This window comes from Plecotus auritus (assembly GCF_963455305.1).
Source record: "Plecotus auritus genome assembly, chromosome: 10".
Classification (NCBI taxonomy): domain Eukaryota; kingdom Metazoa; phylum Chordata; class Mammalia; order Chiroptera; family Vespertilionidae; genus Plecotus; species Plecotus auritus.
In genome coordinates, this window is record NC_137785.1 from 11,034,277 (window position 1) to 11,060,651 (window position 26,375).

General features: G+C 52.6%; 3 protein-coding genes across 4 annotated transcripts in view; 2 read left to right on the forward strand and 1 right to left on the reverse strand.

Annotated features, from left to right (window-relative positions):
• Positions 1-288: 288 nt before the first annotated feature.
• ATF5 (activating transcription factor 5) lies at positions 289-5,271 on the reverse strand. The gene is made up of 3 exons (XM_080643533.1): positions 4,827-5,271; positions 2,742-3,038; positions 289-1,823 (listed from the first exon to the last, which is right to left on the reverse strand). Exons 2-3 carry the CDS (start codon positions 2,917-2,919, stop codon positions 1,138-1,140), a joined length of 864 nt encoding a protein of 287 aa, XP_080499659.1. The 5' UTR covers positions 2,920-3,038; positions 4,827-5,271; the 3' UTR covers positions 289-1,137.
• Positions 4,756-26,375, forward strand: part of IL4I1 (interleukin 4 induced 1) — a 35,550-nt gene continuing 13,930 nt past the window's right edge. Inside the window, exon 1 of the mRNA XM_080643529.1 lies at positions 4,756-4,901. The gene's annotated coding sequence lies outside the window, so the exon portion shown is untranslated. The remainder of the gene's footprint in view (positions 4,902-26,375) is intronic.
• Positions 4,761-25,173, forward strand: NUP62 (nucleoporin 62). Of its 2 annotated transcripts, XM_080643532.1 has the most exons (3): positions 4,769-4,901; positions 18,741-18,846; positions 22,214-25,173. In XM_080643532.1, the coding sequence occupies exon 3, from the start codon at positions 22,280-22,282 to the stop codon at positions 23,834-23,836; it is 1,557 nt and encodes a 518-aa protein (XP_080499658.1). In that variant the 5' UTR covers positions 4,769-4,901; positions 18,741-18,846; positions 22,214-22,279; the 3' UTR covers positions 23,837-25,173. The 2 variants fall into 2 exon arrangements, with proteins under 2 accessions (XP_080499657.1, XP_080499658.1); XM_080643531.1 differs by lacking the exon at positions 18,741-18,846 and having other exon boundaries at positions 4,761-4,901.

Below are 26,375 nucleotides of genomic sequence, written 5' to 3' on the forward strand. Positions count from 1 at the left end.
ACCATCAGTATTACGCTATTTCTTTCTTTCTTTGTTAATCCTTACCCGAGGATGATTTTAGAGAGAGGGAGGAAGAGAGAAAGAGAAACATAGATGTGAGAGACATTGATTGGTTGCCTCCTGAACATGTGACCGGGGTCAGGGATCGAAACTGTAACCCATGTATGCGCCCTGAACTGGGAATCGGGAATCGAAACCTCGAAACTTTGGTGCGTGGATGGTCACTCTAACCACTGAGAAACACAGGCCAGGGCTCTCTTTTTGTACATTTTTATTTGATTTTTTTTTAAAAGAAAGAAACATCGATTTGTTGCTCCACTTACTTATGCATTCAATGGTTGATTCTGGTGTGTATCCTGACCGGGGATCTAACCGGAACCTTGGGGTATCGGATAACACTAACCAACTGAGCTACCCGGCCAGGGCTGTTATTTATATTATTATCATTCTTGTCTTTGACCTGAGACTGCCCTCTCTCCAACTTCCCTCAAAGACCAGACACACAGACTGGAAGAAATTCTTCATTTTATTTGCACCACACCCCCCAAAGGATCACTCCCTGCCCTCCCTCACCTAGACATAGCCCAGCCCCAACAATTTCACAAAACACTGCATTCCTCCCAGAGCTAAATGAACACCCAGTCACCAACTATGGCCAACCCCGCCCTGCCGGCCTCCCCATCTGCCCCCACAGCCACTGGCTCTGTGAGCCTGCTCCCTGCACAAATGTATTTCCCTAGGTCACCTGGCTTGCTTCTTTTGCTTAATTACATGGGTGTCATTCTCAAAATCCTCCCTGACTTTTCCCCAGAGGGCTCTCCTGTCTTCATCTGCCCTCACTCTGCACAGCTTCCTGGCCTCACTGCCCTGCTGGAGAGACCCTGAGCTCCCCGGGGGCCCCAGTCCCTCGGCTGTCACCTGAGAAGTGTTGATATTGACTAAGGCCAGACGTGCCATGATTCTGGGGAGGGAAGAGGGGAGCAAAACCAGAAATGGACAAGGACACAAGGATAAAAGGAGAGAGAAGGGGGGATGGAAAGAGGCTAGAGGCAGAGGGATGACAGAAGGACCCTCCCACCTCAGCCCCAGAAAGAGAGATGAAGACCAGCGCCCCCTATAGCCCAAAGCCCTGCCCATCTAGCTGCTGTGGGTCCTCTGGCTTCGAGCCTTGTACACCTCGATGAGCAGGTCCTTGACGTACTGGATCTCCCGCTCCACGGACTCAGCCCTCTCCCTCAGCTCGCGGTTCCGTGCCTCTAGCCCTTGGCACTCCCCCTCCAGGGCCTCCCCCTCCGCCCGCTTCCTCTGGCGGTACCTCAGAGCCGCTGACTTGTTCTGGTCTCTCTTCTTTTGCTTGCGGTCCCCTCGAGTGGTGGCAGGATTGGGGTAGGGGGCCGGGCGAGAGGGTGGAGGTGGAGGAGGGGGCTGCTGTGCTGGGGGAAGCGGAGCCAACCCCGCATCTCCCTGCCCAGCCTCGTTGCGGCAGTACATGACCAGCAGGTCGAGGGTATCCAGGGCAGGGGGCTGGGGGAGGTCGAAGGTGGGCAGGGGGAGCGGAAGGGAGGGTGCTGGTGGTGGTGGTGGTGGCGGTGGCAGCGGCAGCATCGGTGGCTGTGGTGGTGGGGAGGATGGTGGAAGAAGTGGACCATCAAGGAAGAAGTCTTCCATCTGCTCCAGCTCCTTCTTGAGGAGGGAGGCCATGGCTTCCAGGTCAGGTGGGGATGGGGAAGGTGGGGGGAGGGCACCTGAGGGTAAGGGGGGCTCCAAAGGGAGGAGGGCTGTAAAGTCAACCCGCTCGGTCATCCAGTCCGAGAAGCCATCACCTGGAGGAGTGGAGAAGGACAAGTTCCCTGAGTTCCTGGTCTTCCACCCAACGGGGATGCTCACTCATCTCTGCTTCATTCATCTCATTCATTGAGTAAATCCTCCAACGAGCCCATCAGTCTACCAACTGGTCAATGAATCATCAAACCAGCCCACAAACCAACGGATAAATCAAACATCTCACTGACTGACCAACCAATCAACTAAGTGAACCAGTCAATCAACTCTCTTAATTAACCAATTAATGAACCAGTCAACCAACCAATGATCCAAACAATAAAAGAGTCAACCAGCCATTGTGCAACCATTCCAACATCCTCTCTACTGATTAACCTGTATCTGTGGTTTCTCTGATGTACTCTGCAGTTTATCTTAAAAAGCAAACTAGATCCTGCGTACCCTGTTTCATCTTTCATCCACTCATTACTGAAGACCTGCCATGTTCCAAGCATGTGGGGCACACTAAGGAATAAAGCAATTCCTGCCTCAGGGCCTCTGCATATGCTGTTCCCTCCACCTGAAAAGCTCTTCTCTTGGGTCTTATCATGGCTCATTCCTGCCCATCCTTTAGGCCTCAGCCAAAATGTTACCTACTCGGCAAGGGTCTCCTGGCTACCCACTCTAAACTAGGTCCCCGGTGTCATTTTTTTAGCTCACTCCTAAGCGTTTCCCACTTACCCCAGAACCTCCTCATTTTATTCCTCTGGTCTGTCTCCCCACTAGAGTGAGAGCTCTAGAAGGGCAGGGATCATGGCAGTCTTATTCCCAGTTATATCCCCAGCACTTAAAACAGTGCCTGACATATTACAGGCACTCAATAACGACTTATCCAATTAATAAATAAATGAATTCTTCCTCCTTCTACCCTGCCCCCCACGTCCCAGCTCACCCCACCTCCATTCCCCACCTGCCCTTACCTGTCAGGGGCTCTCCCCCCCCTGGAAGCCCGCCCTCCAGGGCTCCCCCAAGGACCTCATAGGGGCCCAGGGGGGCAGGGGCCAGGGGGAGTTTCCCATAGTCTACGAGCCAGCCCAGCCCGCTAGCTGGGAGCAGGGCCCTGTCCAGCTCCAGCCCCAGGGTCGCCAGGAGTGACATGGCTGCAGCACAGGCGCTGGGCACGGGCGGCAGTGAAGGAGGCTGCACCAACAGCTGGGAGGAGGCTCTGCAGGTTGCTCAGCTGGGCGAAGACAGGCGCCAAGGTGAAAGTGGAGGACCTACACGTGTGAGACAAAAGTAGGTGGGGTCATAGGTTACCTTCACTCACAGGGAAACCAAGCCACACCCCACGGCCCCGGGGTCCTCCCTCCCACTTCCATCTGGGATTGGGGCTACACACCGCCCTCTCAGAATCCTAAATCTGCCCCTTCCCCAAATCTCTGAGCCCTACTGTTGTATCATAAATCATCGGGTGGGATACAAGCCGCCTTAATGAGCCAATTAATTAGGAGTCATTTATTGGGCGTGGCCCAGAGGGAGGTGACTCTTCCAAATCTCTGAGCAACACATACAGGAAGTTTCCCGTATTTATATTTTTCGAGCCTCTTTGTTTGCAGGTTTTCCAAAGGGCTCTGTGTGAGTTAATTATTACAGATAGTTGTAACCTTGAATACATAATGAATATTTGATAAGAATATGGGAATTATTATCAGTATTAGTCCATATTAGTCTATTACATTGGATGGCTAGCTTGCAAGGTCAGTTAAGTTTATCTTTTTCTATTATTTGAACTAAAAACAAAGTCTTTTTATAGAATAAGAGGCTGTCTTAAAGTGACAGAGCTGACAATGACAGAGTTTACAGGACTAGGGACTATGTAACAATAGCAGAGAATTTCAAACAGCGGTTTTATACAAGATGGAGGTTACTATGCTTCACTACCACTCCCAAGGGAATTCTCTTTATGCCTGACTTCAAAATCCCAAGACCCAATCCTTCCAATACAGAAATCTAATGGTCTCCCAGGGGAATTTCCTTTAGCCACTCCCACCCACACCATAATATTCCACCTTAAAAGAACTCAATCCCAGGGGAATTTTCTTCCAGTCACATTCCTCCTTCTCAAACATTTCCTTTAGGCCCCACCCCCTCCCTAGGTTCCATCCCAAATCAATTCCCAGGGGAATTCCCCCTGTTCCCCCCGCGCCCTTCATCAATATTATCCATTCGCATCCCATCCTTCCCTTTGAGAAGTTTGCAGCGACCTCCATTGTCCCTCTAAGTCCCGCCCCACTGTTTACCTTAGCCCCACCCCTCCCCGATGATTCCCCAGAGGCCCCGCCTCTTTCTCCAATCCCCGCCCCTCACAATGGCTCCCGTAAGCCCCACCCTTCGCGACGGCAGTGACCCTAGCCCCACCCCATTCTTAACGGGTTGTCTCAAAGCCCCGCTTTCCACCTAAGTTAAACCAGCACCCGCCCCAGCAGATGCCTGAATAAAAAAGAGGGCAGCTGTGCTGTACGACTAAGCAATGTGGAGCAGGGAGGGTGGAGGGGACCGGCGAACAGCGCCCCGCCCCCATCCGTCCACACTTGGCTTTCTCGCCGAAGGCCAAAGCGCATGCTCTGCCCCTGAAATGGTCCCAAGGCTCTCACGCTTCCGCCCTCCTGGGGGTTAGTGCGCATGTGCAGCTGCTTACTGCCAGCCCTTCGCACAGAAATACGGACTCTGGTGCACTAATGCGCATGAGCGACGGCGCGCGGGCAGATTCGTTCCAGAATAACAAATAAGTAAAACCCTCTCGGGGGGTCTAGTACGCCGGCGCAACCGCACGCGGGCCGTCTTTAAACGCCAATATTCTCTGTAGGAAAGCACCCTTCCCCACCATTGGGCCGAGTGCGCATGCTCGGCAGCGCGCCGGCGCGCTATTTCATTCTTCTGCGCCTGCGCGACCGTGATCCCTCACTCTCGCCTCCCCACCCCCTTCTCAGGCCTAGTCGTGAAGGCCGCGAGCTTCGAAAGGGCGGGAAAGGCAGTTGGAGCAGGAGGGACGATCGGTTACTCACTCCATGGCTGCGGAAAAGAGAGGCAGCAGCGGCCTCGGCTGAAGAGAGAAGGCGGGAGTGGAGAGCGCAGGCGCGGTGAGCGTGGAGACGGGCCGGGGGCACGGAGGGGTCGCGGCTACAGAGCCATGGCGGGGCTACGCGGGCGGAGGCGGTGTCGCAGTAGCGTGGGGAGAGATCGTGATCTGACGTGACCTGAGGATGGGGAATGAGGCGGCCCCGGGGACTAGGGACAGATATACCGGGGGCGGCGCAGCACGGCACGCCGGATCCTTCCGCGCCCCGCCCCGGCGGGGCCCCAACCGGCAGGCGGACCTGGCCCCCTCCTCTCGGGGCTCCAGCCTCATCCTCCTTCGGACCCCAGGAGTTCGGCCCTCTCCTTTCTGCGGCCTAGGATCCAACTCCCTTTTTCTTCCGACCCCGAGGGTTCTGGCCCTCCTTTCCCTGTGGCTCTGGGGTCCGGCCCCCTCCTTCTGATAGTCCGGTCTTCTGCTCTCTGACCCAGCGGCCTGGTTTCCTCCTCCCTGAGACCAGCACTGGTTCATTTGTGGTTTACTTTCCTTTGCTTCACGAATTTCCGGGCAGCCACATGCTGGTGTCTTCATGCCCCGACTTACGTCTCACCCTGAGGACCCTTTTTGTGGGTTAGTCCCGCGTGAGTCACAGACCTGCCATGGTGGCCTTGGGAAAATAACTGAAATCCTCGGGCCTCAAATAGGTAGGGAACTGCCTGTAAAATGAGAATAAGCAACTGTACCTGATGAGGTGGTTTGTGAGAATCAAATAAGTTGATGCTCGGGAAGCCCAGCTCATACATGTCTGTTCGACGTATTTTATTATCAATGGGAACTTGGGCCCCCACCCCCACGCTGTAAGAGCCCCAGACACTTGTTGTTAATCCTTATCTGAGGATATTTTTTCCCATTGATTTTTATTTTTATTTTTTAAATATATTTTATTGCTTTTTTACAGAGAGGAAGGAAGAGGAATAGAGAGTTAGAAACATCGATGAGAGAGAAACATCGATCAGCTGCCTCCTGCACACCCCCCACCGGGGATGTGCCCGCAACCAAGTTACGTGCCCTTGACCGGAATCGAACCTGGGACCCTTCGGTCCACAGGCCGATGCTCCATCCACTGAGCCAAACCGGTTTTGGCTCCCATTGATTTTTAGAGAAAGTGGGAGGGGGAAGAGAGAGAGAGGAAGAAACATCAATGTGAGATAGACACATGGACTGATTGCCTCCCACCCCAGTCCCAACCTGGGCTGGGAATCAAACCTGGGACCCTTCGGTGCTGGACCAACATTCTATCCACTGAGCCACACAGGCCAGGCAGGGCAAGAGCCTCAGACACTTGACTAACCAACGCCTGCTAATAGGCCCTTCTTGTGTGTTATTCACTTTAAGGTGGCAGTTTTCAGCCATCCCACCGTCACCCGTTCCAAATGTTGGATGTTCAGCCCCATCCTGACCCACGGATGCAGGGAATCGGGCATCATCGCCCCCACTCCACCCTTTTCACCATCCACTGCCCACCTTCCCTTAGCCCTGTCCACAGCACTGCTCTCGGGCCAGTTGTTTCTTTCTTCTGCCCCTGCTCCCCACTTCCTGAGATGTCCCCCACTGGGTTAGTCTCACAACCCTGCCAAAAACAGGGAGATCTATACCTCCATTTGTAACAGAGGGAGCGTCCTAGCCATTCCTTCCCTGTGCACTGGGCCCTCCACCATCCCAAGTGGATGTTGGTCTTTCTTTGCGGCAGAAACTTCTCTTTCCCGCCCTGCATCTGTCCACATCAGGACATTACACCTGGAGTTCAACCTTCATCACTTTTATGGCAGTTATGGGACTGAATCAAAAATCCAAAGAAGTTGGGTGGGGCAACCCTAATCCTGAGAGTTATGTGGGGAATAAAGATATGCAGGCTTCCCCCACTCCCACCCCCCTTCTCTAAACTTGCAGGAAGTCCTTGGGCTCTGACCACTTTCCCGTAGAGCACTTACTGTCCACTCTGCCAGTATTTGAGCACTTGCTCGATATTTCCTTGAGTTGGTAGAGGCTACATTAATACTGAGATATCACTGAGTAGCAGTTAAAATCATAGATCTGGAACCAGGTTGTTTGGGTTCAAACCCTAGTTGCACCCCACTTACTAGCTGTGTGACAGTGGCGATTTCCCTTACTTTCCTATGCCTCAGATTCCTCGTGGTTAAAGGTGGGGACCGGGGGGAGGGGGCATTAACAGTATCTTAGACTAGTGCCTGACACAGGGGCTGTTATTATTATTATTGGGGTGGGTATGTTTTCTTTTCATTGCTAAGCAGTTAGGGCTTTAAAACTATGACTGGTGCCCTGGCCGGTGTGGCTCAGTGGATAGTGTCAGCCTGGACACTGAAGGGTCTTGGGTTCAATTCTCAGGTAATGTCACATACCTGTGATGCAGGTTCGATCCCCGGATCCCCATGGGCTGCATGCAGGAGGCAACCAATCATTGTGTCTCTCTCACAGCGAAACTTCTCCTTCTCTTTCTCCCTCCCCTACCTCCCTCCCTCCCTCTTTCTCCCCGCCTCCCACCTCCCTTCCTTCCACACTCTCAATAAATGGAAAAAATATCCTCAGGTGAGGATTAACAAAAACTGTGGTCTTCCTTTTAAATGAAACTTAAGGACCGACCTCCTTCCACTTGTCAGTAGAGATTTGAGCAATAACGGGGAGATTGGGGTAGTGTTGGACAGACTGCTGGCAGTGAGGAGGCACAGTCAATCTCTCCCTCTCTCTCTCTCTTTCTTTCTCTCTGACACACACACACACACACACACACACACACACACACACACACACACACACCCCCCCCCCCCCCGCACTTCTGAGAACTAGGTTATGCGCTGGAACTAGGTAGAGGTTATTAAATTAAAATTTAAAAGATAGTACAGAGTTTTCGTATACCCCTCACCTAATGTCCTCCATTGTTGCCAGTGTTACTTCTATTAGCTAAACTTCAACTTTATGCTGACTTCACTGGTTGTTCCCTAATACCCTTTTTTTGTCCCAGGATCCCTTCCAAGATGCCATATGACATTTAGTCATCGCATCTCCTTAGCCTCCTCTGGTCTGCGGCAGTTTCTCTGACTTGCCTTTCATGATCAGTGCCAGTTGGGTATTCTGTGGAAAGTCCTTCAGTTTGGTTTCGTCTCATAAACTGGGATTATGGGTTTTTGAGAGGATGGTCAGATAGGATATTTTTTATTGATTTCAGAGAGGAAGGGAGAGGGAGAGAGAGATAGAAACATCAATGATGAGAGAGAATCATTGATCGACTGCCTCCTGCACACCCCACTGGGGATTGAGCCCACAACCCGGCATGTGCCCTTGACCGGAATTGAACTTGGGACCCTTCAGTTCACAGGCCGATGCTTTATCCACTGAGCCAAACTGGCTAGGGCTAGGGTGTTTTTTAATAACTGGACATGAACTTACTCTGTATGGGAATCATATTGCTGGTTGTGTGCAGTGTATGCTGACGGAGAAAACTTTGGGGCAGGGACCCTGGTGCCTTTTCTCTCTGTAGCTGTTGGATCCCAACCAGTTCAACCCTGGTGCCGACTGCCCCACCCAAGACTTTGACTCAGTCATGCTGAGTGGGTGCCAGTTCTCACACTTAGCTGCCTAGCCCTTCCAAACATATTCTAATTTATGTGCAGTGGGTCATTAGTGGCTGCCTGTGAACCCAGGTCTTGGCACCCTGAGCCTGCTTTTGTGCCCATCCATGCCCGGACCTGTGGCCCCTCCAGGATTCAAAAGCCTCAGCCTCCCCCAGCTTCGAAGAGTTCTCCAGGGTCCAGGTGCCCCAGCCCTTTCTACTCGAGCTGGGGCTGGGAGCATGGGTGGGGCTGTGGGGGATTCTTTTTCAGTTCGGAAGGAGCAGATTTGTGGAGTGAGGTGACAGTTGCAGGCAGGTTGCATCATCCTGGCTCTTTGGTGGGAGGCGGAGTGGAGGGATTCTCTGGGGGCCTCAGGCCACCTGGCAACAAGCTCCTGATTAGCGGAGCCCTGGATCTGGGAGAGGCACCAGCACAGCAAGGGAGGGTAGTGGAGGGGGAGGGAGAGCAGCCACCTGTGCAGAACCCAGAGAATCTGAGGTGCAAGGGCAAGAGGAGCCTCAGATCATAGCGACTAACCCACTGTCTTGCAGAGGGCAGGCTGAGGCCCCAGGAGGTGAAAGGCGATTATACAATCACACTGCCAGGTAGAGCCCAGGCCTCCCAACACTTCACCGCTTCCAGGGCTCTACAAGCCCCAGGGCGAATCTGTCTGCTCCTCTCAGATCTGACCCCCAGTCCAGGGCATAGCCTGCTGGGAGGCCACCAAGCCTGGCCCTTCGCCTCTAGTTTGCTGCTGCTCAGTTGCCAGATTCTAATGACTCTGACTTGCCTCTCCCCATCTCCCCTGCCCTAGAGGAGGCGCTCCTCAGCTGTACTATTGCAGCAGCCCTTACTGGTTTCCCAGTTCAGGAGACAGTCTGGCATGATGGAAAGGGCACCGAGTTTGCATCAGATGGACCCAGGTTCCAATCCTGAGCCTCAGCTACCTTCTGCAAAGTGGGTCAGAACGAGGGCTCTAGAGCCAGCCTGCTGGTTTCACCTCTCAAGGCCAACCTCTATGACCCTCAGCAAGTGGCATCTTCTCCCTGTGACACAGTTGCATCCATAACGTGGGGTAAGAGGACCCACCTCTTAGGGTGGTTGTAAGGAAATAGATAAATGTGTGTGAAATTGCTAGAACAGGACCTGCCTAGTTATGAACATTAGTTATTTCTTTCTAAGGCTTGGGGTGCCAGGAGGATTATGTGAAATGATGTAGGTAAAACCAGCAGCACTTAGTAATTCCAGCATCTCTGCATGTTTGTTTCTCCTCCTGTCCCCATCACACTTTGTTCTGCTTTCATAGCTGCCTCACAGACAATGTTTGTGTACGTGACTGTTTCCCTGAGCACTTAGAAGGCAAGGTCATCCTCCCTAGCCCCCAGCCCTGTGCTGCTGCCTCAGTAGGCATCGGTTCACTTGCAGGGGGGGGGGGGGGGCGGATTTTTTTACTGATTTTTGAGAAACATCTATATGAGAGAACATCCATCAGTCGTCTCCCATGTGCACCCCAACCGGAAATCGAACCCACAAACCTTTTGGTGTATGCTATGACACTCCAACCAACGGAACCACCCAGCCGGGGTGGCATCAGTTCACTTTTAAATGAGTTGCTCATGCACAGAGGCTGGGAATTCAATACTGTTGTCCCTAAAGAGTCACTAGGGCAGGTATCTGGGTTATGCAGGCCACGGGGGCAGAGTTGGAGGTGGGCGTCCTGGCAAACAAGGGCAGGAAGGCCAAGGCCAGTTCACTAGGGGAAAGGGCAGCTCGGGGTATAGGTCCGCCACGTGGCCTGTGGGCTCAGAGTCCTCCGAGCCCCTTCCCGTCCCTCACTCCTGCTACTCCTTCCTTGGCGGAAGTAGCCAAGCTCTTAGAACCTAGTTAGGCCCTGCACTGCGCCCTCTGTGTCACCCTCAATGATCTTCTGTATTAGTTTCTGTGCTCATTATTCTAAGAAATTGCCACAAACTGTTGTGGCTTAAAGCAACACACATTTAGTTCCTTTGAGTTCTGGGGACCAAAAGTATAAAATGGGTCAGCGGGGCTGTGTTCCTTCTAGAGGCTCCAAGGGAGAATCCGTTTCCTGGCCTTTCCCAGCTGCTAGAGGCCACCTGTATTCCCTGGCTCGTTGCCCCTTCTTCACATCCCTCCAGACTCTGCTTCCATCGTCACATCTCCTAGTTCGCCTTTGATATTCTTGCCCCCCCCCCTTTTTTTTAATATATTTTATTGATTTTTTACAGAGAGGAAGGGAGAGGAATAGAGAGTTAGAAACATCGATGAGAGAGAAACATCCATCAGCTGCCTCTTGCACACCCCCTACTGGGGATGTGCCCGCAACCAAGGTACGTGCCCTTGACCGGAATCGAACCCGGGACCCTTCAGTCCGCATGCTGACGCTCTATCCACTGAGCCAAACCGGTTTCGGCTCTTGCCCCTTTTATAGAGGCCCCTGTGATTACCTAGGGCCGCGCAGATCATCCAGGATGTCTCCATCACAAGATCCTTGTTTTAATCACAGCAGCAGAGTGCCTTTTGCCACGGGAGGTCATTTATTTACAGGTTCTGGGGGTTCGGGTGTGAACATCTTTGGGGGGCCATTATCCAGCCTACCACACCTCTCCTCTTGGAGCCTCAGTTTCCTCATCTGGAAGATACATACTAGGGCCAGCATTGGGGTGCCCCCTCCCTTACATGCCCACAGGGGCTATAGGAAAAGTACAGCTGAAGGTAATTGACAACATAGTGTCCTGGAGCTTGCGATGTCATCACTTGCCACTGTTTGGCCTCCAGCAGGATACCGTGCCCCCTTGTTGCTGTTGCCTCATCAGTAAAGTGGGGACAGTAGGGATAATATGTGAAAAAGCCTAAAATGGCACTGGCTCAGTAAGCAGGCCATCCTCACAGACCCGCAGGCCCTGTGTCCGGCAGGCCAGCGAAGTCCTGGACCACCCAAACGGAGCAGGTGCTGCTCGGGGCGGCTCATTTTGCTGGGCAGCAATGCCAGCCTCCTGGTGAAGCACTTCTGATTTCACAGAAGTTGGAAACCCAGATTTTTCTGCAAGATCCAAGTTTTAAAAGCTTGGCAAGTAATTCAGAGAAACGCCAACAAACCACAGCGTGGATAGGCTCAGGCTGTGGGCCCTCCCTGACCCTTGTGTTCAGTGGTTTCCCCGCCCCCCAGGCCTGTAATTCTCTCTGCTCATAGCAGAGAACAGAGGAATCGAGTCCTCCTCCTTCCGGTCCTGGGTCTCAACCCTCTCTGCTGGACTGACCAAAATTGAAAAGGCGCAGGTCTGATCAGACTCAGCCCAGACCCACAAAATCTGGAGGGCAGTGTTTGTGGGGCAGGGAAGGAGCTCTCTAGAGAAATGTCCTTGGGAGTCAGGTGCCTGCTAAAGGGGGCGGGTGTCTTTGTTCCCCACCTGTTCCAGAGGCCACAAGGAACACCTAGAGTTGAACAGCTTGAGTCTCTTGCACCTTGTAGTCAGGGAGGCTGCCCACCACAGGGATCTGTGAGGTGGCTGAGTAAGGGGGTGTTAGGGTTCATAGGAGCTGGGCTGGGTTAGGTGACTGGGAGGGATCAGGGAAGCAGGGCTTTGCTCTGGATCGGGTGCTATCAGGAAGCAGGGACAAGTCCATCACTGAGTATTTTGATCTTCTCCAGAGGGTATAGAAGCACTGTGGTTAGTTAAGAAGCAGCCATTAGCGTTTGGTCATTCTTGTGCTTTGAACGATGTTCATGTTTTTGTCTGTGTTGAGACGCGATTCCAGAGTGGTCTGGTTTTGTCTCGGTCCATCACGATCAGAGTGGTGTTGCCGATGGTGCTTTGTGAAATTATGTTCAACATTCAACAGGAGAGCACGAGGGCCAGACTGGCGGGGCTACGCTTCCCTTTCTCACAGCAGTGTGTTCATCCTACCCAACCGGGGGGCGGGGGTAGAGAGAAGCAGGGCCAGGGGTGGAGCAGCTGTGCTTGGCCATGGATGGACAGTTCTCATGAGGTCACTTGTGCACAGAGGAAAGTAGCAGAGCCTGAACCCAGCCAACACCCACTGGGATGGCCAGTCACAGTGGGAGCTGAGGGGAACGAGAGGGAGGTTGAGACGGAGGCAGGAAACCACAGCAGGTAAACCTCACAGGCATCCAAGGTCCCCCAAGTGTCCCCTCCACAGGCATGGAGCACATTGAGGGTCAGTGGTCCGCAGAGACCTGCGCCTCAGCCTGGTTAGTTCAAGAGTCCTTTGCCCTTCGACCCACGCCCACCCAGAGCAGGAACGATTCCTGAGGGAGTAGACAGGAAAGAGCAGCTGATGTCCTCCCTCTTCACGCCAAGCCAGAAGCTTGAGAAGGCAGACAGCCCTGAACTGGATCCAGAATGAGACCTAAACTACCTGGAAGGTGATAGAGGTGGCCCGGGGTGTCATTAGAGAATGGGAAAGGGGTACCAGACATGGCACATGATGTGTGAGAAAATGTCACATTGGAGAGGCTCATGAGGCCCCCGCTCAGCTCTGGGGCCAGTCCTAACTACCTGTGCACCTTTGGGCAAGTTACTTAAGTTCTCTGAACTTCACTTTGCTTAAAGCACTGTCAGCAGGGCCCAGCACAGAAAGTCCTGGAACCTTAGCCTGTGGTTGATATCCAGGGACAGGTAGAGGCTGTGGTTGCTTCTGATTCTCAGAATCAAAGCCACCCTGTCCCCACCTCTGGCGGCTTTCACCTGGTTCCCAGAGAAACCATCTCCATGGTAACTGTCTCTGCCACAACCTGGCCAGGACTTTTCCCTCCTTCCCCCACTGACATCACTGCCTCTCCCCTGGGCCATTGGTGTTGATTACAGGAGAGCCACTGGGAAGGGAGCACATATGGGTGTGGTTCTGTCTGAGCAGGTGTGCTTGTGCCTTAGCCTCTTTCTGGGTCCTTTTTTTTTTTAGAGAGAGAGAAATATTGATGTGTTGTTCCACTTATTTGTGTATTCGTTGGTTGCTTTTTGTATATGCCCTGACCAGGGATTGAACCCAAAACCCCACCAGGGCCTACCAGGGGTCCTCAAACTTTTTAAACAGGGGGCCACTTCCCTGTCCCTCAGACCGTTGGAGGGCCGGACTATAGTTTAAAAAAAAAAACGATGAACAAATTCCTGTGTGCACTGCGGGCCCGGGACGATTCGGCTGCTAAGCAGGACAGGCAGCGGCACCCGGCAGGCCGGATAAATGTCCTCGGCGGGCTGCATGTGGCCCACAGGCCATAGTTTGAGGACGCCTGGCCTAGACCTTGTCTTATTCATCCTGACTTTGACATGTATGTTGATGTTGGATAAGTTACTTAACTCTAAAAGGGAGATACTAATGGTACCTCATGGTGGGAGGAGTGAGAGCTAAACCAATTAGTACATGAAAAGCACTTAAAATAGTACCTGGTACATGCCCAGCCCTCGTGGCTCAGTGGTTGAGTGTTGACATTTGAACCAGGAATTCCCAGTCAAGTCACATGCCCAGGTTGTGGGCTCAATCTCCAGTAGGGGGCGTGCAGGAAGCAGCAGATTAATGATTATTTCTCATTGATGTTTCTGTCTGTCTCTCTCTCTCCCTTTCTCTCTGAAATCAATTATATATATAGTACCTAGTATAAAGCAACCCTGGACCCACTTATTCCATTGATAAGCATTTAACTGTGATGGCCAGCAACTAGTACAAACACTGGGATACAGCAGTGGAAACACAAAAATCCTTCCTCTGGTGGAGCTGACATTCTGATGCAGAATCAGACAATAAACAAGACATTGAATTTCAGAGTGGTGGTTCTAGAATCTTCCTTCAGATCTACTCTTCTGGTTTTTAATTTTTCTGCGCATGTCTTACCTGATTTGTTATCCCTGTGGGGAAAGTTGCTGTTTGTCCCACCACCTGAGCTCCTTTGGGTACAATTCCAGGCCTCAGGAGCAGAAAGGAGAGTGTAATTGCTAATTAGATGTGAAATGACTTCTTGGAGTAGAGATCACATTTTCAAGGGATAGAAAAGGAGAAGGTTGAGTCCAAGAAGCATTCAGGTAGCAGCTTGAGGCAGCCTCGAGTAGCAGGCAGTGTCGGTGCCTGGCCAGGTTGGCTCCCCCCGGAGAGCTTGCTTCCCCCTCTGTCGGAGCAGGAGCGTGTACTGTTTCAAATAATTTCCAGGATCTAGTGAGTGAGAAAAAGAACAGTGCATCTGGCATGCAGCCTTTTGTGTACAAAAGGGGGAGAGTACAAACTGGGCATTTGCTTAAAGACATTGAAAATCTCTGGAAAAGAGGCACAAGAAACCTAACAGCTTGTCTCCAGGGAAGAGAGCTGGTGATGGTGGGGACAGGGGGAGCATGGAGACAGTGGTGTTCCCTGTTGTACCTTTTGAATGTAGAACCATATGACAAACTGCCTCTTCACAAAAAGAATGTAATTTTCATTGTAAAAATAGCCACCACCGAGTCATTGGGTGGACTGTGAAATGGAACACGTGGGATGAAGCCTCCTTGGCAGTTAGTTTGCGGTAACATTTAGGCATTTAAACAGTAAACACCCAAACAAATGTGCAGTAAACCTGGAGGGATCCCTTCATGGGATTTGGCCTGGAGAAAAGACAGGTAGCATGACAGGCAGTGAGACTTTCCATAGCCCCTCCCCCTGAGGAGCAGATAGACAGACACGTGCACCTCCTGTTTGTCTCCACACGGGTCCCTAATACTTAACACAAGTCAGTTAGACCTGGGAGGTTGGTGTGTGCTGGTCCCCAGGGAGAAGCAGGCCGGAGGAAGTTAGGACTGGAGTCCCAGGTGGTTGTCTCCATCCCACCCTTCCTGTTGGGGATACCGTGTACTGTGGAAGGAGGTGGCCTTCACACGGAGCCATGCTCTGAGGTTTCCGTGCTGCTGATGTGGCTTCGAAAAACTGCTCTGCCCTCTCTGACTCTGTGCAGCTGCTACCATGCCCACCAGGCAGAATGGATGTGTAAGAACTGGACACAAGAGTCCAGGCCACCATTTCCCAGCAGCCTGGGTAAGTCTTTTAAAACATAAATCAGCCCTGGTCTGTTTGGCTCAGTGGATAGAGCGTCAGCCTGTAGACTGAAGGGTCCCAGGTTCTATTCCAGTCAAGGGCACATGCCCGGGTTTCAGGCTCTATCCCCGGTAGGGGTTGTGCAGGAGGCAGCCAATCAATGTTTCTCATCATTGACATTTCTCTCCCTCTCCCTTCCTCTCTGAAATCAATAAAAATATTTTTTAAAAAAAACATAAATCAGCACAGTCCTGTCCCAGCCTTTGTGTTGCTGTCTCTGTAGCCTAGAAAGGACACTGCCTTGGCTAAGATCTGGTTAGCAAGCCATTCGTTGCTTATCGTATTAAATAGCTAATTCCATGGGGAAAGTTCACACAGAGCCAGTGCCCGTCCTTCCTGGGCACCAGCGTTGTCGGCAGCTCCACCAGCTGGCGGTGGGCAGAATGCCAGGAGCATTTGCTCCAGTCACTCCCCAGAACTTCGTTAACAAGTTAACATTTCCTGGGCTCTGAGGATACACAGGCACGCGATAATAACATAAGCGCCTGACAGGGATCAGACCATTTCCTCTTCACAGAGACCATATGATTCACGAGCTCTGGTGCGCCCCCCCCCCCCTTTTTTTTAGGAGACTGAGGCAGGGGGGTGAACCTAGAATCTGAGCTCCCAGGGCTAAGAGTAGAGAAACAGGGACTCAGGCTGATAGGCTATGTCTTGCCAGGTGACTGACAGAAAGGAACAGGCAAAGGCCCCTGCCCTCGGAGCGCACAGAAGTCCACAGGGCTTACTAATGACAGCTACAGGCCTGCTGCCGCAGCCCCCATCCCAACTCATCAGTGGCCTAGCAGACCTGGATTCATAGTCCTGAGCCCCATCAAGGAGCCCTCGGAATCAAGCCAGGACTCCTTGCTGCCCCCAATGAAGCAGCGTTTGTGCTATAAAGGAAGGGGGCGGGAACGGGGCAGCAGCTCTCTGGGCCCCAGTGGATGAGCCTCATGGGGGAGGGTCACTCAAGCTTCTGAGGGGGAGCCAGTGAAGGGCAGCGGTGGGGTCAGGAAGGGAAACCGCATCATGGCTTTGTCTTCAGGAGATGGACAAGCCAGGCAGACTGCCTGTGTGACCAGGCCCCAGCCCCACCTTCCTTCAGCCTGCTGCTCCAGCCACGATTGTACAGAAGCTGGCCTGTGTGTGTCACTCCCTCTGCAGCCGTCTGCCCAGAGAATCTCATTCCATCTTTAAGACTTCATTCTGCCCTGGCCAGTTGCTTAGTGGTTAGAGTGTCAGCCTGTGATTCCCAGTCAAGGGCACGTTGCCCCATAGGGGTACATATGGGAAGCAGTCAGTCGATTTGTCTCTCACATCATGTAGGTGTTTCTCTGTCTCTCCCCGCCCCCCGCCCTGCTCCTTCTTTTCACTCTGTTCTAGAAAGTAATGGAAAAAGTATACTCCGGTGAGGATTAAAAAACGACAAAGAGACTTAAGTCTGCCATCTCCTCCTCCCCTGTCCCCGGCAGAACTTGAGGTCTTGACCTTGGAAAAGTCATGTTGTCTCTGAGCCTGTTCCCTGCTCAGTGTGCTGCTACCTCGTGCTCCTAGCCTGGTGCCCTTTTATACAGGCTTGTGCCCCATCTGGGAGTCAAACCGATGACCCTTTGGTGCATGGGACCACACTCACCAACCGAGCCACAGTGGCCAGGGCCCCATATCCTTCTTAATCCTTTATTTCCTCTTGGTCCAAGGCTGATGACCTCCCATTTTTGTTCCCAAACACCCCTGTTCCAGACACCTAAGGAGAGGGATTGGTATAGGGAGGGAGGGAAAGTCCCAGGACTCAGTGAAAATGACACCTGCCCCTCAGCCACACTGGCTGTCTGCTGTTATCATCCCATCTGAAGACTTTGTTCTGGCTCCCCTCCCTCTCCACCTCGAATTTTCTTTCCTCAGTCTGCCTGGTTAATCTCCTCACCCGGTGCCCGTGCCCCCCAGTTCCCTTTCATGCTCTGCTTTCTCTTGTTCCTCGTGCATAGACCGCACAACACGATGGTGACTTATTTGAACGATGGTGGTTTTTCTGTCTGCTGGGCTGTAAGCTCCATGACAACAGGGTCCCCTCTGTCTCGTTCACAGCCATATTTCCAGGGCCTTGAGCAGTGCCTGTACATAGCAGGTGCTCCAGAATATTTGTTGAATGAATGAATGTTCTACTATTCTCTATGATCTCACCTTGGGGGATCGGCCTTTTTTTCTCTTTGTGTTATGACTGTACAGAGTAGGGCTGAGTAGATATTAAAGTTAGGAGTTTAGTGACAAAAGAACTAAAGATAGAGAAGGTGAGTGGACCTGGGCGAAGCTGGAGGTGACAGCAGAGAACCCTGGTGCTCAGCCAGGGGTGGGTTGTGTATGTAGGTGGGATCCCAGGTGGGTCTTTCTGACTTCCCTGGGCTGGGAAGGCAAGTAGATCTGGTTTGAAAAAACTTGGGCAGCATGGGACAGGCTCTGCCAGTATCTCCGTCAGTGACCTCAAGGAAGTCCGTTCTCGTGGCCTCCGGTTCATCCTGGGTGAACTACACATGGCCAGGGCTGTGCTGCCCGGCCTAGGCACGCGCCCGGCACACACTCGCTCTTCTCAGGAAGGCCCACTTCTCCAGTTTCAGTTCCTCCTGCTTTCCCTGAGCACCGTCAGTTTCTCTTTTAGGAAAGCTCGCCACTGTGGTCAAAGTGGGAAGCCTGTGTCAGCTCATAACAGTGTGTGTCAGCTGCACTAGTGGGAAATTCCCAGAATCCTAGTTGTCGATGGCTTTGTTAACTGGGACACACCCTGCAGACCATCATCACTTTATTTTATTTGGATGTAGACGTATACATTTGCTCTTCCCCTCGTATCACAGCACATTGTCAGGGGTCCCCAAGACCACCCTCAGATTCGGTGATTCACCAGAAGAACTCAGAACTCAGCAAAGCTGTTAGGCTCATAGTTCCAGTGAGTGGATAGAGATAAAAATAGGGAAAAGGGCCAAAACCGGTTTGGCTCAGTGGATAGATCGTCGGCCTGTGGACTGAAGGGTCCCAGGTTCGATTCCTGTCAAGGGCATGTACCTTGGTTGCGGGCACATCCCCAGTAGGGGGCGTGCAGGAGGCGGCTGATCAATGTTTCTCTCTCATTGATGTTTCTAACTCTCTATCTCTCTCCCTTCCTCTCTGTAAAAAATCAATAAAATATATAAAAAAAAAAAAAATAGGGAAAAGGCACCACAGGGCAGAATCCGGGAGAGACCAGGCACCAGCTCCCGTCGTCTCTTCCAGTGGCGTCACACAGACAGTGCTTAACGCTCCCAGCAACACATGGTAAGCCTTGCTGTCCAGGCTTTTTATTACAAGTCTGTCACATTTTTTACTCAGTGTCCAACCCTTCCAGAGGTCAAACATACTGTGTGGCCCGATGCCCCATCTTAAAGACACTATCGGGCAGGACACGCTAGGGTAAGTATGTCAAACTCGTGGCCGGCGGGTCGCATACCTCGTTTAAATAAATGAGGCTTGTGGCCCAAATGAGGCATGCAGCCCACCGGCCGCGAGTTTGACATGCTTGCTCTAAGGGCTTAGGGTTTCCTTCCCAGGAGCCCATCAAGGGCCAGTCCTTTGTTTGGAATAGGCAAGGTTTGGACAGCTCAGGCCTGCTGAGTAACCCTTTACTGCACACACTCCCTCCAGCCACCCAATCATTAAGCACACCTGTTTCAGCCTACTTTCACCAGCCCTTCCTCCCCATCTTCTGGTTGATCCCACATCCTTCAACACTCAGCTTAGGTATGTGCATCCTGGAACCTGGGCCAGGGAGCCTTGTCCCTGCTCCCACGTGTGACCCAGCCCTGTCTGCCCCTGCCTGGAATCCTGGGATTGAAGCTGATGTTTGCCATGTCTCTGGCTGCCCTGAAGAGGGGGCCAAGGCTCAGTAACCTCTCTGGGCCTCACTCTCCTAGTCTGTAAAGTGAACCTGCCCCGAATGGACCTGTTTTCAAGAGAAAGTGAGCAATAAGGTATCTTAAACACATAGATAGGCTGGATCGATGAGCATGGTTTGCCATTATTAGTAGATCCGTGGCAGCTGGGTTGTTGGAAACAAATGACGCATTTGATAAATGGCAAACCATAAACCAGACAAGCCCCCACAGAAGATTTTTTTTTTTTTTTTGCAGTTTTTTAATAGTAAAAAAGCAAAGACCTTTGTATAAATGCTCTTCGGGAGAATTTTAGCTGCAATTTATTAATAGCTAAAGTTCTCAGGGGCTGAGGAACTGAGATATGTGGGTGGCTGCTAACAACAAACCCGGCTTGAGGTGGCTCTGCAGTGACAGGTGTGTTCGCTCACGCAAGAAGGGCTGGGTGCCAACGTGCTAGGGGCCTCAGACACTTGCTGTAGCCTCTAGAGAGTAAAGAGGCCTTTCTCTGAAGCCCCCAGAAGAGCTTTGTAAAAATGTCAAGGCCAGGCCCTAACCGGTTTGGCTCAGTGGATAGAGCATCAGCCTGCAGACTCAAGGGTCCTGGGTTCGATTCCGGTCAAGGGCATGTACCTTGGTTGCGGGCACATACCCAATGGGGAGTGTGCAGGAGGCAGCTGATCGATGTTTCTCTCTCATCGATGTTTCTCTCTCATCGATGTTTCTAACTCTCTATCCCTCTCCCTTCCTCTCTGTAAAAAATCAATAAAATATATTTTAAAAAAAAATGTCAAGGCCAGGATCCTTTTCCCAGAATGACATCCATCAATCTGGCAGCATCGGATTTTTTTTTTAAATTGAATTGAGAGAGAGAGAGAAAAGGGGGGTATTGATTTGTTGTTCCACTTGTTTATGCATTTGTTGGCTGCTTCTTGTATGTGCCCTGACTGGAGATGAAACCCACAACCTTGGTGTAGCGGGATGATACTCTAACCAATTGAGCTACCCAGCCAGAGCCGTGTACCTTTTGAATGCTCCCAGGAGGTGCTAATGGGCAGCCTGTTGAGATCTGCTTAGACTGAGCAGACCCACCAGTAGCATGGGCAGCTGTGGGGTCCTCTCTCCAGAAGCACATGGCTGTGTGGAGGAGAAACCTGGCAAAAAAAAAATAGGGCCGAAACCGGTTTGGCTCAGTGGATAGAGCGTCGGCCTGCGGACTGAAGAGTCCCGGGTTCGATTCCGGTCAGGGGCATGTGCCTTGGTTGCGGGCACATCCCCAGTGGGAGGTGTGCAGGAGGCAGCTGATTGATGTTTCTCTCTCATCGATGTTTCTAGCTCTCTATCCCTCTCCCTTCCTCTCTGTAAAAATCAATAAAATATATTTTTTAAAAAAAATAGGGTTCTTGGAGGAAGGCAGAGTACGAGGTGGAAGTTGGGGAGGGGCAACTACAGTGGGATGAGGACTAACAAATTATTTTAATCTGAGCCTCTCTTCCCCCATCTATGCCCTGTGACCATCATCTCAGCCTCCCAGATAGGCTGATTGGGAAGTTAGCTGAGGGTCCGGCTGAGGAGTGTCGGTAGCACAGGGCTGGGCACACACAGCTGTCGGGGCTGGAGTTAGCTGCCTGGAAATCCCGTCTCTGCGTTGGAACTGGTACTCTCATCATGCAGCCAGAGGACCCACTGAGCAGTGGCAGCTGGACCATGAATTCATATTAAACTTGAGGTCAGCCACAACCCACATGTCTTCTTCATGAGAATTTCTTCACAGCTGGGTGTTCACAGCCCCTGCTGCTGCTGAGTTACCCCTTACTGCACAGTCCTCCTTCCTCACCAGCCTCCAGAGGCTCTCCCCAGAGTGGAAATGTGGGCATGTGCCTGTGCCTGGCAGCAGTGGCAGTGAGCGCCCTAACTAGTGCCCAACCATCCGCCACACTTCAGCGCAGTCTCTGCTACCCCACTTTCCTGCTGAGGGAACTGAGCCTCAGAGAGGTTTGCTGTCCCTTGTTTGAGATTGGAGCGCTAAGGAGTCACAAGATCACGCCTCATTTTTGTCAGACACTTTCTACTTCCCAACTGTATTAGTTCTTTTTTTCTTTTCTTTCTTATTTCATAGAGGAAGGACGAGGGAGAGATAGAAACATCCATGATGAGAGAGAATCATTGATCGGCTGAAGGACTCTGCCTTCAAGCCCTCTGATTGAGCACTAGGGTTTCATGCCCACCCCTTAGTTAGAAGGAAGGTGGGGGTTGCTCCAACATGCCCTCTGTCCTCCTAAATGACGAGGGATGTGCACGGATGGAGCCCTACCATAGAGCTCAGCTTTCCAGGGCCTGTTTCTTGAGGTCCAGAAGGCCGCTCAAGGAGGCACGCTCTACCCACTTTCAGCCGGCAGCAGGGAAACCTGGGGAACAGAGCCTAAAGGTGTTTGGTGTGCTTCTGGTCCCGCTCGTGAGAAGCTCCCGGAATCTGGCTGCCTCCTCGGGGACTGAGGTCAGTTCAGGTGCCTGCTCTTGGACTCCTCCCCATGGCCGTGGGGCTCCCACTCGTGCTGAGTACACGCAGATCCCAAGCACCTCTCTCTCCCAGCGCCGACCCTCCACCCCGCCATTCCTAGCTGACTTAGCAGGGTCTGGTTAGGAAGAGGAGAGTGGCCTCATTAGGACTATCAGTCCCGCCGCTCTCCAAACCGCGCCTATGCCAGTGAGGTTGCCTTTCCAAAACTGCCATCTGATCATGTCACTTCCTCTGCTTTAAAAATCTTCCCAAGGTTGCGGACGACACTGACGATTTGCTTTGGGAGCTGGAGTAGCTGCTGCCACCGGAGCCTGGAGCCATGAGCGGGTTTAATTTTGGAGGCACTGGGGCCCCCACAGGCGGGTTCACATTTGGCACTGCAAAGACAGCAACAACCACCCCGGCCACTGGGTTTTCTTTCTCTACGTCTGGCACTGGCGGGTTTAATTTTGGGGCTCCCTCCCAGCCCACTGCGAGCACCCCTTCTACCAGCCTCTTCTCACTCACTACCCAAGCGCCAGCAACACAGACCTCAGGATTCAGTTTTGGAACTACAACTCCTGCTACTGGAGGCACTGGATTTTCCTTAGGGATCAACACCCCAAAGCTAAGCTTGGGCAATGCAGCTGCCACCCCAGCCACAGCGCAACCCGCTGGCTTCAGCCTCGGCAGCAGCACCCTCACCAACGCCATCTCCAGCGCCGTCACCTCCAGCCAGGGCACAGCACCCACCGGCTTTGTGTTCGGCTCCACCGCCACCTCTTCTGCTCCATCCACCACACCCGGGGGCTTCTCGTTCACAGGTGGAAGCACGTCCCAGACTGGGGGGACCTCCAGTTTCAGCATTGGCTCCATGGGGAGTTCGGCCCAGCCCACGACACTTGCTGGGTTGGCCTTCACTCCAGCCACACCAGCAGCCACTGGAGCAGGAACCACACAGCCAGCTGCTCCCGCACCCACTGCTGCCACCACCAGTGCTGGACCCACACTCTTTGCTTCGCTAGCTACTGCTCCCACCTCGTCTGCTGCCACCGGGCTCTCCCTTGGTGCCCCAGCAACCACAGCTGGAACTTCTGGGCCTGGAATGCTGGGCTTCAACCTAAAGGTTCCTGGAGCAGCTTCTACCGCATCCACAGCTACATCCACCGCCACCACCACCACCAGCACCAGCAGCTTCTCCTTGAATCTAAAACCCCTGGCACCAGCTGGGATCCCCAGCAATGCGCCCACTGCCATAACCGCTCCGTCTGGCCCCAGTGCAGCCACTGGGGTGTCCACCAGTCCTGTGATGACCTATGCCCAGCTGGAGAGTCTGATCAACAAGTGGAGCCTGGAGCTGGAGGACCAGGAGCGGCACTTCCTGCAGCAGGCCACCCAGGTCAACGCCTGGGACCGCACGCTGATCGAGAACGGGGAGAAGATCACCGCCCTCCACCGCGAGGTGGAGAAGGTGAAGCTGGACCAGAAGAGGCTGGACCAAGAGCTCGACTTCATCCTGTCACAGCAGAAGGAGCTGGAGGACCTGCTGAGCCCTCTGGAGGAGTCTGTCAAGGAGCAGAGCGGGACCGTCTACCTGCAGCACGCCGACGAGGAGCGCGAGAAGACCTACAAGCTGGCCGAGAACATCGACGCACAGCTGAAGCGGATGGCTCAGGATCTCAAGGACATCATCGAGCACCTGAACACATCCGGGGGCCCCGCCGACACCAGCGACCCGCTGCAGCAGATCTGCAAGATCCTCAACGCACACATGGACTCCCTGCAGTGGATCGACCAGAACTCGGCCCTATTGCAGAGGAAGGTGGAGGAGGTGACCAAGGTGTGCGAGGGGCGGCGCAAGGAGCAGGAGCGCAGCTTCCGGATCACGTTTGACTGAGCCCATGGCCAGCTGCAGGGCCGCAGGTTCCCAGTGTGTTCCTTGGAGCGGGGGGGATGCGGTTACTGTCTAGCTTTTGTTTGCAATGAAATACTTGTTTGATTGTTTCTTTCAAACAGTTGTGCTGTCGAGAGAACTGTTTGTGGTTTGAGTTTTTGCATTTATAAGCAGAAGTATTCTGAGTGTTCTAGTCTGAGTAGCAGCCTAGTAGGTATGCTCTCTCTGTATAACTTTTGTTTACCCCAGACCTTTTTCTTTTTTTAAATATATTTTTATTGATTTTAGAGAGAGGAAGGGAGAGAAAGAGAGAGGAAGGAAAAAACCCCACACATTGATGTGAGAGAGACAAGCATCGATCTGTTGCCTCCTGCACGCACCCCAACTGGGGATCAAACCCGCAACCCCGGGTATGTGCCCTGACTGGGAATCAAACCTGCAACCTTTCGGTGCACATGACAACGCTCAGCCAACTGAGCGACACCAGCCAGGGCCCAGACCCTTTTCACCTACTGCAGCCTTCACCTCATCCTGCTCACTCCAGCCAAGTGCTGGAGAAGTGCCCACTCACCTGAGAGCCGTCTGCCTCCCAGCCCGGGTTTCCCGGGCAGCCTCTCTGTCTACCGCATAATCATAGGTGCCGTGTAGAAAGACTTCGTTCTTGGGGAGACAGCAGCCTGGTGTAAGAGGTGCACATGTGGAAATTAGCCACCCGTGCAAAGTGACTTGTGACTAAAACAGGCCATGAGATAATGAATTTCACAGGAGGAGATAGGGCAGATAGATGAGGGACTTGAACAAGATGTTGACAGAAGGGTCAGACTTGGGCCAGGGCGGGGTCTTTGTGTTGCCTGGCAGACACACCTCCTCGGCTTTCTGTTCTCTTAATGTTAGGCCACCCCACAGCCATGTCAGATGGCCGTCCTGCAGGGCCCGCACCACAATGAGCTTGCACAGAAGACTTGCCACTCTGTATTGTGCTGACCGTTTACTTCTGTGCCTCCCTGTTAGATTGTGAGCCCCTGTGGGCAGGGAGTGTTTCTTGTTCCCCTTGGTGTCCTCAGCACAATACCTGTCATATTTATCAAATGAGTGAATAATAGAGATGAAACCTGGCATAAAACGTTAATCCATAAAATGCCTGCTGAAATGGCAGAGGCAGCCACAGACTTGGTTCTGAACTCCCGATGCCGAAGCAACCCTGTCAGTCAGTGAGGTCCAGTGTCCAGAGGCAGAAGCCAGCCAGCTGTAGCCCAGTGTCTCTCCTGTCTTTCTACTTGCTGTACTCTGAAATACCCAGGACTGTATGTTGCTTTCCTAAATAAAATAAAATTTATTGTGGAACAAAAAAAAAAGCTGTGCTGTTCATGGGGATAACTTAAAAGGAGAAAGCTGGGTAAAAGGAGCAGGTTCCAGAAGACTGGAACCAGAAACAGGCCAAACTGAACAGGACATGGCATTCTCACTACACACACACTCAAGTCGTGGGTTCCTCTGACGCTGGTGGCGGGAGAGGACAGGAACACAGGGAACCTGTTAAGTGTGACGTTCTGGATTATAGCTTAGAATACACATAAATGTCATCTGTCCCCATCCCTCAGGGTCACAGGTGTTGTCTGCAGCTGTTGACCAAGAGGCCAGATTGGGTGATGTTCAGATACTGGCCTGACGTCGCCCCTGCCCCCACTCCAGCTTCCCTCAGCCATGCCTCACTGAGCCATGCTCGGCTAAGGAGTGCCATGCTTATTTGGGAGAGTCAGGGTCCACTTTCCCAAGCCTTGATCATGAGTCATTCCTTTGACCACCTTGAGCTCCTGAGGACTAGTGTCCCATCCGGGCAGAAGCCACAGAAGAGGGAGGGGAATCAGTGAGAGGAGGGAGACCCCAGCAGCCCCAGTTGCTTCTCCAAAAGCCCCACCCCCTACAGCACAGGCCCTTTGTGCAGTCTGTGAGCCTTGACTATCTGTGATCCACACCTGACTCCTCCACCTGAAGGAAGGAGAGAGGGAGAGGCCTTGAGTCCCGGGAAAGTAAGGAGGGAATGTAAGGGGTCGTTTGTATTTACCTACACTTATTCAGCATCCATTTGGGGAGCCCCTGCTACTTACCAGATCCTGATATGGCCTTTGCGGTTACAAAACTGAAACAATGTTTATCTCCAAGGAGGTCGCTGATCAGGGTCACACAATTGATAGAACAATTTTTTTTCCTGAGCTTGCATTTCCAGAGTATATAATATACCTATCCTGTCTAATAAAGAGGGAATATGCTAATTGACCATCACTCTGTCACAAAGATGGCTGCACCCACAGCTGAGGCCAAGTTCCCATAAGGAGCCTTAATGAGCAATTAGCAGGGACCTGAGGCTACACCCTCCCCCACCCGGGTGGGGCTTGACAGGGGACCTCAGGCAGTGCCTCCCGCCTTGGCACCAGGCTGGGGGACCTCAGGCTTTGCCCCCCACCAGGTGGGACTTGACAGGGGACTTCAGGCCACGCCCCCCACCCTAGCATCAGGCGAGGGGGCCTCAGGCTGCACTCCC